Source organism: Crotalus tigris, unplaced genomic scaffold (assembly GCF_016545835.1).
Source record: "Crotalus tigris isolate CLP2741 ecotype Arizona unplaced genomic scaffold, ASM1654583v1 scf7180000023746.1698619, whole genome shotgun sequence".
Lineage (NCBI taxonomy): Eukaryota > Metazoa > Chordata > Lepidosauria > Squamata > Viperidae > Crotalus > Crotalus tigris.
Genome location: NW_024100155.1, coordinates 266913 through 280198, shown reverse-complemented (window position 1 = coordinate 280198; position 13286 = coordinate 266913). Strand labels below are relative to the sequence as shown.

At 47.1% G+C, this 13286-nt stretch overlaps 1 protein-coding gene across 9 annotated transcripts in view; it reads left to right on the top strand.

The window, feature by feature from the left end:
• The window catches only part of DENND1A (DENN domain containing 1A), a 184795-nt gene that overhangs the window by 126662 nt on the left and 44847 nt on the right, over positions 1-13286 (top strand). For all 9 annotated transcript variants that reach the window (XM_039321490.1, XM_039321488.1, XM_039321491.1 and 6 more), the window contains one exon: positions 12926-13027. In XM_039321490.1, the coding sequence (XP_039177424.1) occupies positions 12926-13027 (102 nt within the window). The remainder of the gene's footprint in view (positions 1-12925; positions 13028-13286) is intronic.

Below are 13286 nucleotides of genomic sequence, written 5' to 3'. Positions count from 1 at the left end.
TTAGCAGCATTCCTTCTACTTTTTCCCTAGTGCGATTCTTCCCACTTCACTGGAAGAAGGCAAAATCAAGGCAGGGAGCAGCTGATGTCTACACCGTCGATTCCCTGACTGTTTTTGGTGTTTTCTTTCATTCCAGTGGGAAAATCTCCTCCGGTTGAATGAAGGCAGCTCTCGGGACGGGCCTGATCAGCTGCCCCTTTCCACTTCTCTCTGTGCGTCGGGCTTGTTCCTTTAAGGACTTAATTGCTGATTTGCTAGAGCTCCATAAGGTTATTGGGTGTTTGTCTTCTGCTCCCCCCATAGCTTCGCTTCAAGTGGGTCAATTGTCCGTTCTCCAGCTGTAGCTTCCGAATCCTTGAGTAGCTGTTCAGCAAAAGATTAAGGCCTTGCTTCCTCCTCCGAGTTGGATGGGGGCTCTTTGTCAAACTACTATAGCTTGCTGCCTCTCAGTGTGGGTCCTGAATTAGAAAAAAATATATATATTTATATACTGGCTTACAGTATATAAATATATATATATAGATTCTAACTCAGGAAGAGATGAGGGTTTGGGAAGTCTATCTTGGCGATTTGTCATCCTTTGAGAGGGGGAAAAATCTCCATTTTTTTTTTTGCAGTCACTTCTTTCAAATATTTTGACCGTCAACCACGGTTAGACTCCGTTCATTTTGCAGTCACTTCTTTCAAATATTTTGACCGTCAACCACGGTTAGACTCCGTTCAATTCTGCAATCACTTCTTTCAAATATTTTGACCGCCAACCACGGTTAGACTCCATTCATTTTGCAGTCACTTCTTTCAAATATTTTGACCGTCAACCACGGTTAGACTCCGTTCATTTTGCAGTCACTTCTTTCAAATATTTTGACCGCCAACCACGGTTAGACTCCGTTCAATTCTGCAGTCACTTCTTTCAAATATTTTGACCGTCAACCACGGTTAGACTCCGTTCATTTTGCAGTCACTTCTTTCAAATATTTTGACTGCCAACCACGGTTAGACTCCGTTCAATTCTGCAGTCACTTCTTTCAAATATCTTGACCGCCAACCACGGTTAGACTCCGTTCATTGGTGGCCTCAACTCTTTAGCTCATATTTCCTTCTTCTTCACGCTTTCTCCTTCCCTCGGCAGACACGCAAGCATGTCTTCTCCTCTGAGCTTTTAGACGAGATGTTATTCTTTTGAAAATGTTCCTTCAGCTTTGGGGGGGCTCTTGAACAAACTGATGCAAGCAGCCAGCTATATAGGTGGGCCTTCAAGGAATCCCAAAAGACTGGAGGGGACAGGATTTAAAGGACCGGACACTAAAATATATGCTTGCAGGAATTGGGCATGTCGTGTTTAATGAAAAGAAGGACGAGGGGTGACATGATAGTGGTCTTCCAATATTTGAAGGGCTGCCACAAAGAAAAGGGGGGGGTCAACCTGTTCTCCAAAGCACCTGAAGGCTGGATAAGAAGCAACGGATGGAAACTAATCAAGGAGAGAAGCAACCTGGAATTAAGGAGAAACTTCCTGACAGTGAGGACAATTAATCAGTGGAACAGCTTGCCACCAGAAGTTGTGCGTGCTCCATCACTGGAGGTTTTTAAGAAGGTTTTTATAGGTTTTCCTGCCTGAGCAGGGGGTTGGACTAGAAGACCTCCAGGATCCCTTCCATCTTTGTTATTCTGGAATCAAGAACTCCTTTAAAAATACCAATAAACGAGAATATTTGGAGCTCAGGGTTGAAATGAGGGGTCCTTGGTGCTCTCTGAGCTTGCTTCTCCTCCTCCTCCTTCCTCCTCTAGCACTGATGATGTTACCGAGTTAGGGAAATGAAATGTCCGCAAGAAAACAGGCAAGCTCAGAGAGCACCAAGCACCTCCCGTGGTATAGGGCAAACATGTCAAACACAAGGTCCGGGGGCCGGATGCGGCCCGCGAAGTGGTTTCATGTGACCTATGAAGCCATCCTGGAAACAGTGAGGGAACGGCCCCCGCTGCCTTGGCCCTGGCCCAGGCCGGCCGGGAGCCAATGTACAATTTGTGGTGGCCATCTATGCTGAAACGCATTCAGTCTTAGCTCCACAAGGCCGTCTGGAAACAGCGAGGAACCAGCCCCTGCCTTGTTGGCCCCGTCCCCTGGATGCATGCTGGGGAGGTGTCATCCTTTGTGAGGAATGGAGAAATGCACCATGCCTTGGCGCTTGCCCCGGACCCACCGCCTTCTGCCAGAGACCCTCAGATCTGTCCCACTCCTGCCCAGGCCCCCACAGGCCCCCTTGATGCGAACGATGTAGAGCTGGCCATTTGAGAGATTCCTATAGAGCAGACCTGTCAAACACAAGGCCCGGGGGCCAGATGCAACCCGCGAAGTGGTTTCATGCGGCCCGCGAAGCATCCTGGAAATAGTGAGGGAACGGCCCCCGCTGACTTGGCCCTGGCCCAGGCCGGCCGGAAGCCAATGTACAATTTTGTGGTGGCCATCTTGGCACTTGCCCCAGTGGACCATGCCTTGGCGCTTGCCCCGTCCCACCCCCTTCTGCCAGAGACCCTCAGATCTGTCCCCCTCCTGCCCAGGCCCCCATAGGCATCTTTGACGCGAACGATGTAGAACTGGGCACGCCCACCCAGTAGGCCACACCCACTCCATCGACACCCACCCAGTAGGCCGCACTCACCCTGGCCACACCCACCCGGCCCCCCAAGGGCAACCCCAATGCTGATGGCGGCCCGCAATGAAATGGAGTTTAGGGTTTCCTGCACGAGCAGGGGGTTGGACTAGATGACCTCCAAGACCCCTTCCCAATCTGTTAATTCTGTTACCTTGTTAAGGCTCACGACACAGGCCCCACAGAACGTCTTCCCCCCAACTTCCGCTCAGATAAGTCGGGACTCTCCCCGGTTGTGCCGTAATTGTCAGCCTATCCCACGCCAGAGGTGGTGAGAAGGATGCGCCAAGCTCCCTAAGGACCGGGGGAACATCTTCCACTCCGGAAGTCTAGTGCTGGTGGGAAGCCTCCCCCCTTGACAGATTAGCTTAAATCGTGCTCCTTAAAAGAGGCGCGTTCATCTAGCGGAGAAGGTGGGTGGAGAAACGCTAATTGAATGGCTTTCTCTTCCCCAACGAACCGGGCAGAGAGGGAATTTTTGCAGGGACCGAAATACGCGTTTGGCAAATTGGGACTTGCGCTGCTGGCTCGCTACTTTTAAATAAGCTCCTGTCGGTGCAGCCCAACCGGGGAGATTTATGCAGAGAGCGACTGGAGAGCTCCTTCAAATTGCAGTGGGCGCTGGAATTCCTGGAAGTCACCTGAAGGGTGCATTATGGAGTAAATGCTTTTTATGATAATTGGCTACTCCGGTTCCTGTCTTCGCTCCCTATTCTTATCATCATCATCGCTGCTGTTGTTGTCATTATTGTTATTTGCAAGACAATTAGCGCATCAGACAGGCTTCACCTGGTCTCCTTTGTGCACATCCCTGATGCTTGTGTGTGTGTTTGTGTGTGTGTGTTTGTTTCTCTGCTTTAAACTTGGTTATCAGCTTTGCGGATTTTGTATTAAAATGGTCCTGTTGGGGAATATATATATATATATATATATTTTCCTATGGAAAGGAGATGATCCTTCCACTGATGATTCAGAGCAAGGATTCTTCACTAGAAGAGTTGATGTGTAAAAAAACCCAGTAAAATGAAGGAAGGAAAAGGGTGCCAAAAAAAAAAAAAGTTTCTAAAAGGAAGTCTTGTACTCTGGAGATGACAAGTCTAAAAAAACTATGCATAAATCATGGATGTGGTTTCAAGTGGCTTTGTTTCCTGCAAACAACATAAGGAACATAAGCTGACATACACAGCATCCTTAAAGTTTCCTTGTCAGATGGCGACAACATTTTGGCATCGTTACCGCTGAGATGCGGCAGAGAAGAACACCAGACGCACTCAAGAATGGCTCCGCGCTTTACGTTTGCAAGCCTAGTGTGGACAAAAACGCACCTCACGCCACGTCTGGGGCTGGGTCCTGGGCAGCCCCACTCCTTTCTTCAGCCCTTCCACACAGTGGGTGGTTATAAATTCTCTTCTCTGAGCTGTGCATGTGACTTCCTTAACTCAAATCCATCATTCTTTCTAAAGAAACAGGGGTTGGCCTTAATCCTTAATCCCTTTGGCTCCAAAAATCCTACACTTCAGCTTGGGACACAGTGTGGTTTCTGACATGAGCATCAGCTATTACAAAGCAGGGAGAGCAAGAAGATACTGTTTAAAAAAAACAAAAAACAGATATCTGCTGGTAGGACAGATCCTATTAGCAAAGTCTTACACTTAGGCAGGAAAAACCAAAGGCGCAAATACAGATTGGGTGAGACGTGGCTTGGAGGCAGGAACTGTGAGAGGGACCTTGGAGTCCTAGTGGACGATCACTTAACCATGAGCCAGCCGTGTACGGCAGCAGTCAAAAAAAAAACTAATACAATCCTGGGCTATATAAACAGAGGCATAGAATCAAGATCACGTACTAGTACCGCTTTATAAAGCCCTGGTAAGACCACACCTGGAATACTGCAGCCAGTTTTGGTTACCATATCACAAAAAAAGATGTTGAGAGTCTGGAAAAAATTCAGAGAAGAGCAACTAAGACGATCCAAGCCCTGAAGACTAAAACATACGAAGAACGGCTGCGGGACTTGGGCTTGGCCAGTCTAAAGAAAAGAAGAAAGAGGGGAGACATGAAAGCAGTTTTCCGGTATATGAGGGGCTGCCACAAAGAAGAGGGGGGTCAGGTTGTTCACCGGAGCACCAGAGGGAAGGACGAGAAACAATGGTTGGAAACTTATCAAGGAAAGAAGCAACCTGGAATTAAGGAGAAACTTCCTGACAGTGAGGACAATCAACCAGTGGAACAGCTTGCCACCAGAAGTTGTTGGTGTTCCATTACTGGAGGTTCTTAAAAAGAGACTGGACGATCACCTGTCTGAGATGGTATAGGTTCTCCTGCTTGAGCAGGGGGCTGGACTAGAAGACCTCCAAGGTCCCTTTCTATTCTATTCCTATTCCTATTCTATTTTGTTCTATTCTATTCTATTCTATTCTTCATAAGTCCACCAACTCTCAGCTCCAGCATTATTGATTAAGCTGTTCTGAATAGAGAAGATCAAAATCAGAACTAGAAGGGACCTTGGAGGTCTTCTAGTCCAACCCGCTGCTCAAGCAGGAGATCCTATACCATTTCAGACAAATGGCTGTCCAGTCTCTTCTTAAAAACCTTCAGTGATGAAGCACCCATGATTTCTGGTGGCAAGCTGTTCCCCTGGATTGTCCTCACTGTCAGGAAGTTTCTCCTTAATTCCAGGGTGCTTCCCTCCTTGATTAGTTTCCATCCATTTGTTTCTTGTCTGGCTTTCAGGTGCTTTGGAAAATAAATTGACCCCCTCTTCCTTGTGGCAGCCCCTCAAATACTAGAATACTGCTATCATATCTCCCCTCTTTCTTCTTTTCTTTAGACTGGCCAAACCCAAGTTCTGCAGCCGTTCTTCGTATGTTTTAGTCTCCAGGCCTTGGATCATCTTAGTTGCTCTTCCTTGCACTTTTTCCAAAGCCTCAACAGCTTTTTTGTGATATGGTGACCCAAATTGGCTGCAGTATTCCAGGTGTGGTCTCGCTAGGGTTTTATAAAGCAGTACTAACACTTTGCGTGGTCTTGATTCAATGCCCTTTGGTAACAAAACGTTCAGGAATTATATTGAAACAAGCTTGGAGAACAAACCACAGCCAAAACCTATAAATCTGAGCTACAAGTATTGTGTATTCCATCGAGCAGGCATCTGATGGCTTTAGGCTTCCGCCCGGACGAGGTGCCAGCACTTGGCACTCCATTCTTTTTAGAGGATTAAGGACAGAACCGAGTTTGGCCATCGACTCTCCTGGTCTCCATGGAGCTGAATTAGACGAATGCCGTGTCGCCTAGATTCTTGCATAAGTGTTAACGAGGTTCACCTCCCTGCAGCGCTGTAACTATTTTCGTAGCTTTGTGCAGAGGTGTGAGAAGGGAAGAGAAAGGCTGGTGCTGTCCTTGCGGTCACCAATTACTCTTTTCTTTCCTCGAAAACAAAGGGAAAAGTCGAAATTTGCTTTCTGTTTGCCGAGGCTGGCTGCTTTCGGTGGTCTGAAGTCCACGCGGCTTGATGTGTTTCCTGTGTAGCATGGATTGTGTGGACGCTTCCGGCTTGAAAACCCCGTGAGCGACGAATAAATGAAGTTGTCCGTGGGCTAGAGAAGCTACCAAAACACCATCCAGTGAGCCCCTTTGGATGATCTTGACTGACCTGGCAAAGCTAAACAGACTTAGATGTGGTCCATCCTTTTGGAGAACGTATTCTAAGAGCGTTAATTAGAGTAGAAAACTGAGAAACTATGACAAAGAAGGAAGAAAGCAAGTCACTTCCGGATTGTTGCCAAGAAAATTAGAATAGAATAGAAAAGAGCGAGAAGGGACCTTGGAGGTCACCTAGTCCAGCCCCCTGCTCAAGCAGGAGACCCCATATGATTTCAGACAAGTGGCTGTCCAGTCTTTTCTTAAAAACTTTCAGTAATAAAGCACCCACAATTTCTGGTGGCAAGCTGTTCCATTGGTTAATTGTCTTCACTGTTAGAAATTTCTTCTTAATTCCAGGTTGCTTCTCTCCTTGAGTAGTTTCCATCCATTGTTTCTTGTCTGGCCTTCAGGTGCTTTGGAAAATAAATTGACCCCTTCCTTAGTCTCCAAGCGTTGGATCATCAAAGTTGCTCTTCTCTGCACTTTCTCCAAAGTCTCCACCTCTTTTTTGCAGTGTGGGGATCAAAACTGGATGCAGCATTCCAGGTGTGGCCTTACTAAGTAAGGTTAGACCACACCTGGAATACATAACAATAATAAATATGATCTGTCTTGACTTAAAGAAGAGTTTCTGGGTTATCATCATCATCACCACCATCAACAACAATAACAAATAGAATAGGATAGGTGTAAGGACCCACTTCAGTCCACATCTTAAGAAAGCAGATCTCTTGGAAACGGTCTCTTCCAACAGGAACTTTTATTAAAAGAAACTGATAACGGGCATGATAGAGAGGATCCCAGGGGTTCCAGTATACATCGATGTTTAAAGTGTCCCTAAGCAAACTTAGGCCAGCAAATTTCTAGGTGTTAAACCCATGAAAGATAACATCAAACTGGCTCCAGGAAGTTACTTTGTAGTGAATGGAGGAAGTGAAAGTAATAAAACCCCTCTTCCTGTGCCCCCTCCCCCTTGGGAGTATGGCAGGACCCAGGAAATAGTAATAATTGGTTTTAGATTAGAGGAGATAAATAGAAAGGAAAGATAGGATAGGACAGGACAGGACAGGACAGAACAGAATAGAATAGAATAATGATAGAATAGAGTAATGATAGAATAGAATAGAATAATGATAGAGTAGAATAGAACAGAACAGAATAGAATAATAGAGTAGAGGAGAAGAGAAGAGAAGAGAAGAGAAGAGGACAATAATAGAATGGAATGAATAGAATAAAATAGGATAGGATAGAGTAGAATAGAATAGAATAGAATAGAATAATGATAGAATAGAGTAATTATAGAATAGAATCAAATAGAATAATGATAGAGTAGAACAGAACAGAATAGAATAGGAATAGAATAGAATAATAATAAAGTAGAATGGAATAGAAGAGAGTAGTGATAGAATAGATTAGAATAATGATAGAATAGAATAGAATAGAATAGAATAGAATAGAATAGAATAGAATAGAATAGAATAGGAATAGGAATAGGAATAGGAATAGGAATAGAATAGAATAATGATAGAATAGAATAGAATAGAATAGAATAGAATAGAATAGAATAGAATAGAATAGAATAGAATAGGAAATAGAATAGAATAGGAAATAGAATTGAATAGAATAGACCTGGAATTAAGGAGAAACTTCCTAACAGTGAGGACAATTAACCACTGGAGCACCTTGCCGTCAGAGGTTGTGGGTGCTCCATCACTCCAGGTTTTTAAGAAGAGACTGGACAGCCACTGGTCTGAAATGGTATAGGTCCTCCTGCTTCAGCAAGGGGCTGGACTAGAAGACCTCCAGGGCCCTTTCCAGCTCTATTCTGATTGATTGATCGATTGATTGACCAAAAAGCAGGAGGCCAAAATTTCATTTCCCATTGAGGGGTCCAGTTGCTTCAAATCCACCTTCCCGCCCGGTTCTTCCTCTGGAGGTGTGCATTTCTGTAGGATCCCCATGGCTACCTTCCCGTATCATGCGGAGATTGCCCATTCTTGCCCCACCATTCCCCCTGAGACTTAGCAACCGTTGCACAATCCTGCTTCTGATCATCCTCTGCCCGGACGCTCTGGGGTTAAGCCTCCCCGTAGGTGCGTGGCCAGGTAGACAGGTGTTAGCTTGCAAAGCTTCTCGGCCATGCCAGCCAGTCAGTCACGGAGGAGCCCCGATCAGCGGCTGTTTGGGAATCAGGATTACAGAGATTAATGATGAGCTGCGATAAGCTGCAGCTGATGCCAAGCTCTTCCCCTTTTACACCTAATTAGCCTCATTAATGAGTCTGCTGCTCTCCACGGAGAGGGGTGTCCTCCCCGGAATAGCAGGCAGAGATGCCTCTCCCAGGTAGATGTAGGTAGGCTGAGCCCCCTTAATTATCGAGCTTATCTGACTCTCGGTCAGGTGAAGGTAGCAAGAGAGTTTAACCCGAACTGTGGCTGTTAGCAGTGGCTGTTATGAGACTCTTAACTCTTAAAATTAGAATAGAATAGAGTTGGAAGGGACCTTGGAGGTCTTCTAGTCCAGCCCCCTGTTCAGTCAGCAGAACTTATACCATTTCAGACCAGTGGCTGTCCAGTCTCTTCTTGAAAGCCTCCAGTGATGGAGCACCCACAACTTCTGGTGGCAAGCTGTTCCACTGGCTAATTGTCCTCACTGTTAGGAAGTTTCTCCTTAATTCTAGGTTGCTTATAGAATAGAATAGAATAGAATAGAATAGAATAGAATAGAATAGAATAGAATAGAATAGAATAGAAAATATGGAATGGAATGGAATGGAATGAGCTGGAAGGGACCTTGGAGATCTTCTAGTCCAGCCCCCTGCTCAAGCAGGACAACCTATACCATTTCAGACAAGTGATTGTCTAGCCTCTTCTTAAAAATCTCCAGTGATGAAGCGCCCACGATTTCTGGAGGCAGGCTGTTCCACTGGTTAATTGTCCTCACTGTCAGGAAGTTTCTCCTTAATTCTAGGTTGCTTCTCTCCTTGATGAGTTTCCATCCATTGGTTCTTGTCCTGCCTTCTGGTGCTTTGGAGAATAGTTTGATGCCCTCTTCTATGTGGCAGCCCCTCAAATACTGGAATATGGCTATCATGTCTCCCCTATTTCTTCTTTTCTTTAGACTAGCCAAACCCAAGTCCCACAGCCGTTCTTCATATGTTTTAGTCTCCAGGCCTTGGATCATCTTACTTGCTCTTCTCTGCACTTTTTTTTCAAAGTCTCAACATCTTTTTTGTAATATGGTGACCAGAATTGGCTGCAGTATTCCAGGTGTGGCCTCACTAAGGCTTCTTTAAAGCGGCACTAATAATTCCTCGGGATGCTTTTGAAGAGAGCTTATGAGGTAGAGCGAAGCCTGGATTTTCCTGGAAGAGCATTAAAGGGTCTGGACTGAAGCTCGTTGCATCACCAGGTGGTGCTCCTTCTAGGAATTTCAGGGCGAGCATCTATTCTTCTTTTGCAGTCGTTGCAACTCAGCTCTTTGGCCATGATACGAAAGAGACGATCTTGACTGGGGCAAAATGAGACAGCTGGATCCAATTCTTTTCCGGTCGTGCAAGGGGAAGAGAGTCCACCTGCGTGTGATAAGGTTGCCCTCTTTTTATGGGGCAACACTTTTAGGGGTTCTGCCTCTCCATTTTCCGGGTCCCCTTTGCAGAGGACAAGACAAGAGTAGGAAAAAAAACCAACCCTCAACCTTTGCCTGGAGGGACCATGAAAACGGAGACTCTTCCAACTTGTCCTCCCAAAGATGCAGAGTTCTGGGCACGTCTATGAGACTGATGCGTGCTTTTTTTGCCCGTGTTTGCTCAACAAACTTGGCACCGGGGAGCCGTAACGAGCAGAGCAGCTCTTCCAAGGCCTACTCAACACAACACACTGACTCTACGAGGATTGCAGAACCAGACCGGGTCTTGCGGTGTGCCAGTTGCTGGTCTGCTAGGAAAGGGAGCCCTTGGTGTTGTTGGCAAGATGACATTCGGTATGTGTGTGTGTGTGTGTGTCTGTAAATCCAGGATGGAAAGGATGGGGGTACCCACGTAGGTCTGCCAGAGCTAAGAGGCTTCCTCCGAGTGTCTTCCTGGCCTCCCGACTCGTCGCCCATCTGCTCTCTGTCAGAGCCCGTGAAGAGTGCGCTTGGACCACTGCCCCGGAGTTGTGGTGCGGAGCTGGTCATGTGCTTGTCTCCACGACAACTCGAGCTGTGTAAACTGCCCTGCACGTTGCCAGATGCTTCCCGGGGCCCACGTGATCTAATTAGACGGTCACTTCTCCTCTCTTTCCCCCCCTCCTGTGGGGATGAAAGGCATCGGGGTGGCTCTTCCCGTGACGGAGGTGTGAAAGGAAGCCGCAAGCGTGGATGGCAGCGGTCACGTGCTTGCACAGAGGATTAGCCCCCCCTTGCAGGAAAGGGCCCCCCCTTCCCTCTCGCAGGGACCACAGGCTCTGCAGAATTTGCAGGCGGGGCAGGGGGGGGGGTGAGATCTGGAAGACACAGCAGGATTCCTCTGGAGGTTTTGGGGGGAGTTGGGGGTTTTGGCCCTGCTTTGGAGAGCAGAAGGAAAACAATTAGCAATGGAGAGTCTCTGAATTTGGGGGAAAATAGACATAAGAAGAAGGAGGAGGAGAAGGAGAAGGAGGAGGAGAAGAAAGGAGGAGGAGGAGGAGAAGAAGAAGAAGAAGAAGAAGAAGAAGAAGAAGAAGAAGAAGAAGAAGAAGAAGAAGAAGAAGAAGAAGAAGAAGAAGAAGAAGAAGAAGAAGAAGAAGAAGAAGAAGGTTGAAAGGGACCTTGGAGGTCATCTAGTCCAACCCCCTGCTTAGGTAGGAAACTCTATACCATTCCGGAGAAATGGCTGTCCAGTCTCTTCTTAAAAACTTCCAGTGTTGGAGCATTCACCACTTCTGGGGCAGGTTGTTCCACTGGTTAATTGTCTTCACTGTCAGGAAGTTTTTCCTTAATTCCAGGTTGCTTCTCTCCTTGGTTAGTTTCCACCCATTGCTTCTTGTCCTGCCTTCGGGTGCTTTGGAAAATAGCTTGACTCCTTCTTCTTTGTGGCAACCCCTGATAAACTGGAAGACTGCTATCATGTCCCCCCCCCCTGGTCCTTCTCTTCGTTAAACTAGACATACCCAATTCTAGCAACTGTTCTTGGTATTTTTTAGCCTCCAGTCCCCTGATCATTTTTGTTGCTTTTCTCTGCACTCTTTCCAGAGTCTCAGCATCTTTTTTACATCGTGGTGACCAAAACTGAATGCAGGATTCCAAGTGTGGCCTTACCAAGGCATTGCAAAGTGGTATTAACACTTCATGTGATCTTCATTCCATCCCTCTGTTCATGCAGCCCAGCACTGTGTTGGCCTTTTTGGCAGCTGCAGCACACGGCTGGCTCCTATTTAAGGGATTGTCCACTAGGACTCCGAGGTCCCTCTCACAGTTGCTACCATTGATCCAGGTACCCCCTATACTTGCTTTAGAGGGGGTTTCCCTGCGGGTGAGATCCTCACACCCAGCAGAGAAAGTGGTGATCTCCCAGTTGGGTATTGCAGTTGCTGCAGGCAAAAAGGAGAAATCCGTGTTTCAGGAGCGTGGGCCGTTTTGAAGGGTTGGTCGACTTTGATTGAAGGGTGCCGGGGCATGGTTTTGGGGAACCACTGGCTGTCCCCAAGGAGACGGGCCATCCTCATACTGAGGCTCATTTACTTGCTGGTTTTCTTTCACCCTGGAGCATGCCCATGAAGGAAAAAACATACTCTGGATGTAAGTGGAAGGTCTCCCCCACAAATGGCCACCAACCCCACTTCTTGCAACTTGTAAGAGTGGGGGTCTTCAAGTGGGATTCCTGTGGCCTTCAGTGGGGGCGGTTGGCTCCCCAGCATGGTGATCCGGATGTCCCAAAGGTGCTTTTTCCAGAGGCAACTGGACTGCACTTCCTTGTTTTTCCTTTGAAGACGTTTCACTTCTCATCCCAGAAGCTTCTTCCGCTCTGACTGGATGGTGGGAATGGAAGGATTTATACTCCTTGCAGACAGCTGGTCATTTGACTTATTTTAGAGGGTCATTGAGGCCACTTGGAGGCTTACCTGTGTCCTCAAAGTCACCTGAATGGTGCAAATGATGTGGAGCCTTCTTGGCACTGCCGAAAGAACCGTGTTGTAGACTGGAGTTAGATGATGTCGTGTCCCTCCCCCTCTGTTGAGAGAGGACTGTTCAGTTTTGACCTAGGTGGCCTCTTTGACCCCTCTTTCAAACCAGCGGTCCACTCTGTCCAAAGTGTGGACAAGACCCTGAAGACACAGATAAACCTCCAGGTGCTTCAACGACTCTCTCAAAGGATGCAAATGACCGGCTGTCTGCAAGGAGTATAAATCCTTCCCTTCCCCACCATCCAGTCAGAGCTGAAGAAGCTTCTTGGATGGGGAGCGAAACGTCTTCAAAGCAGAACAAGAAAGTCCAGTGGCCTCCTGAAAAAGCAGCTTTGGGACAACCATGACTTGGAGGATGGAAAATCTCCATAGATGCTCATCCGGATGGTGGACCCAGGTTTCCATCATCCGCCGTCCTCCCTCCAGGGCGCTGGGGAAGATGTCTGTTCACACACACCCCTCTCCCCCCCATTTTCCTATCTCCAGGCCGAGCCCATCACTTTCTGCGAAGAAATATTCATCTCCCACCGGTCAGCCACCATGCGGCAATTCCTGCAGAACGCCATCCAGCTGCAGCTTTTCAAGCAGGTACCCTTGTGTTTCTCTCTCTGTGTGTGTGTGTGTGTGTGTGCATGTGTGTGTGTGTTAAGAACAATCGCTGTTTCGCAGCGTGCTGTGAAATACGGCTGGCCACTTTGTTCCCTAATTAGTGTAATTTATGGGTCAGGATGAGGTGTTTCCTGTGGGTTTTTTTTTTCCCCTCTCCCCTCCACCAGGCAAGCTCGTAAGCTATTTTTAAGAGCATTGTGTGTCCTTCCTATTCTGTCTTCCATAATAGACGAGGTTG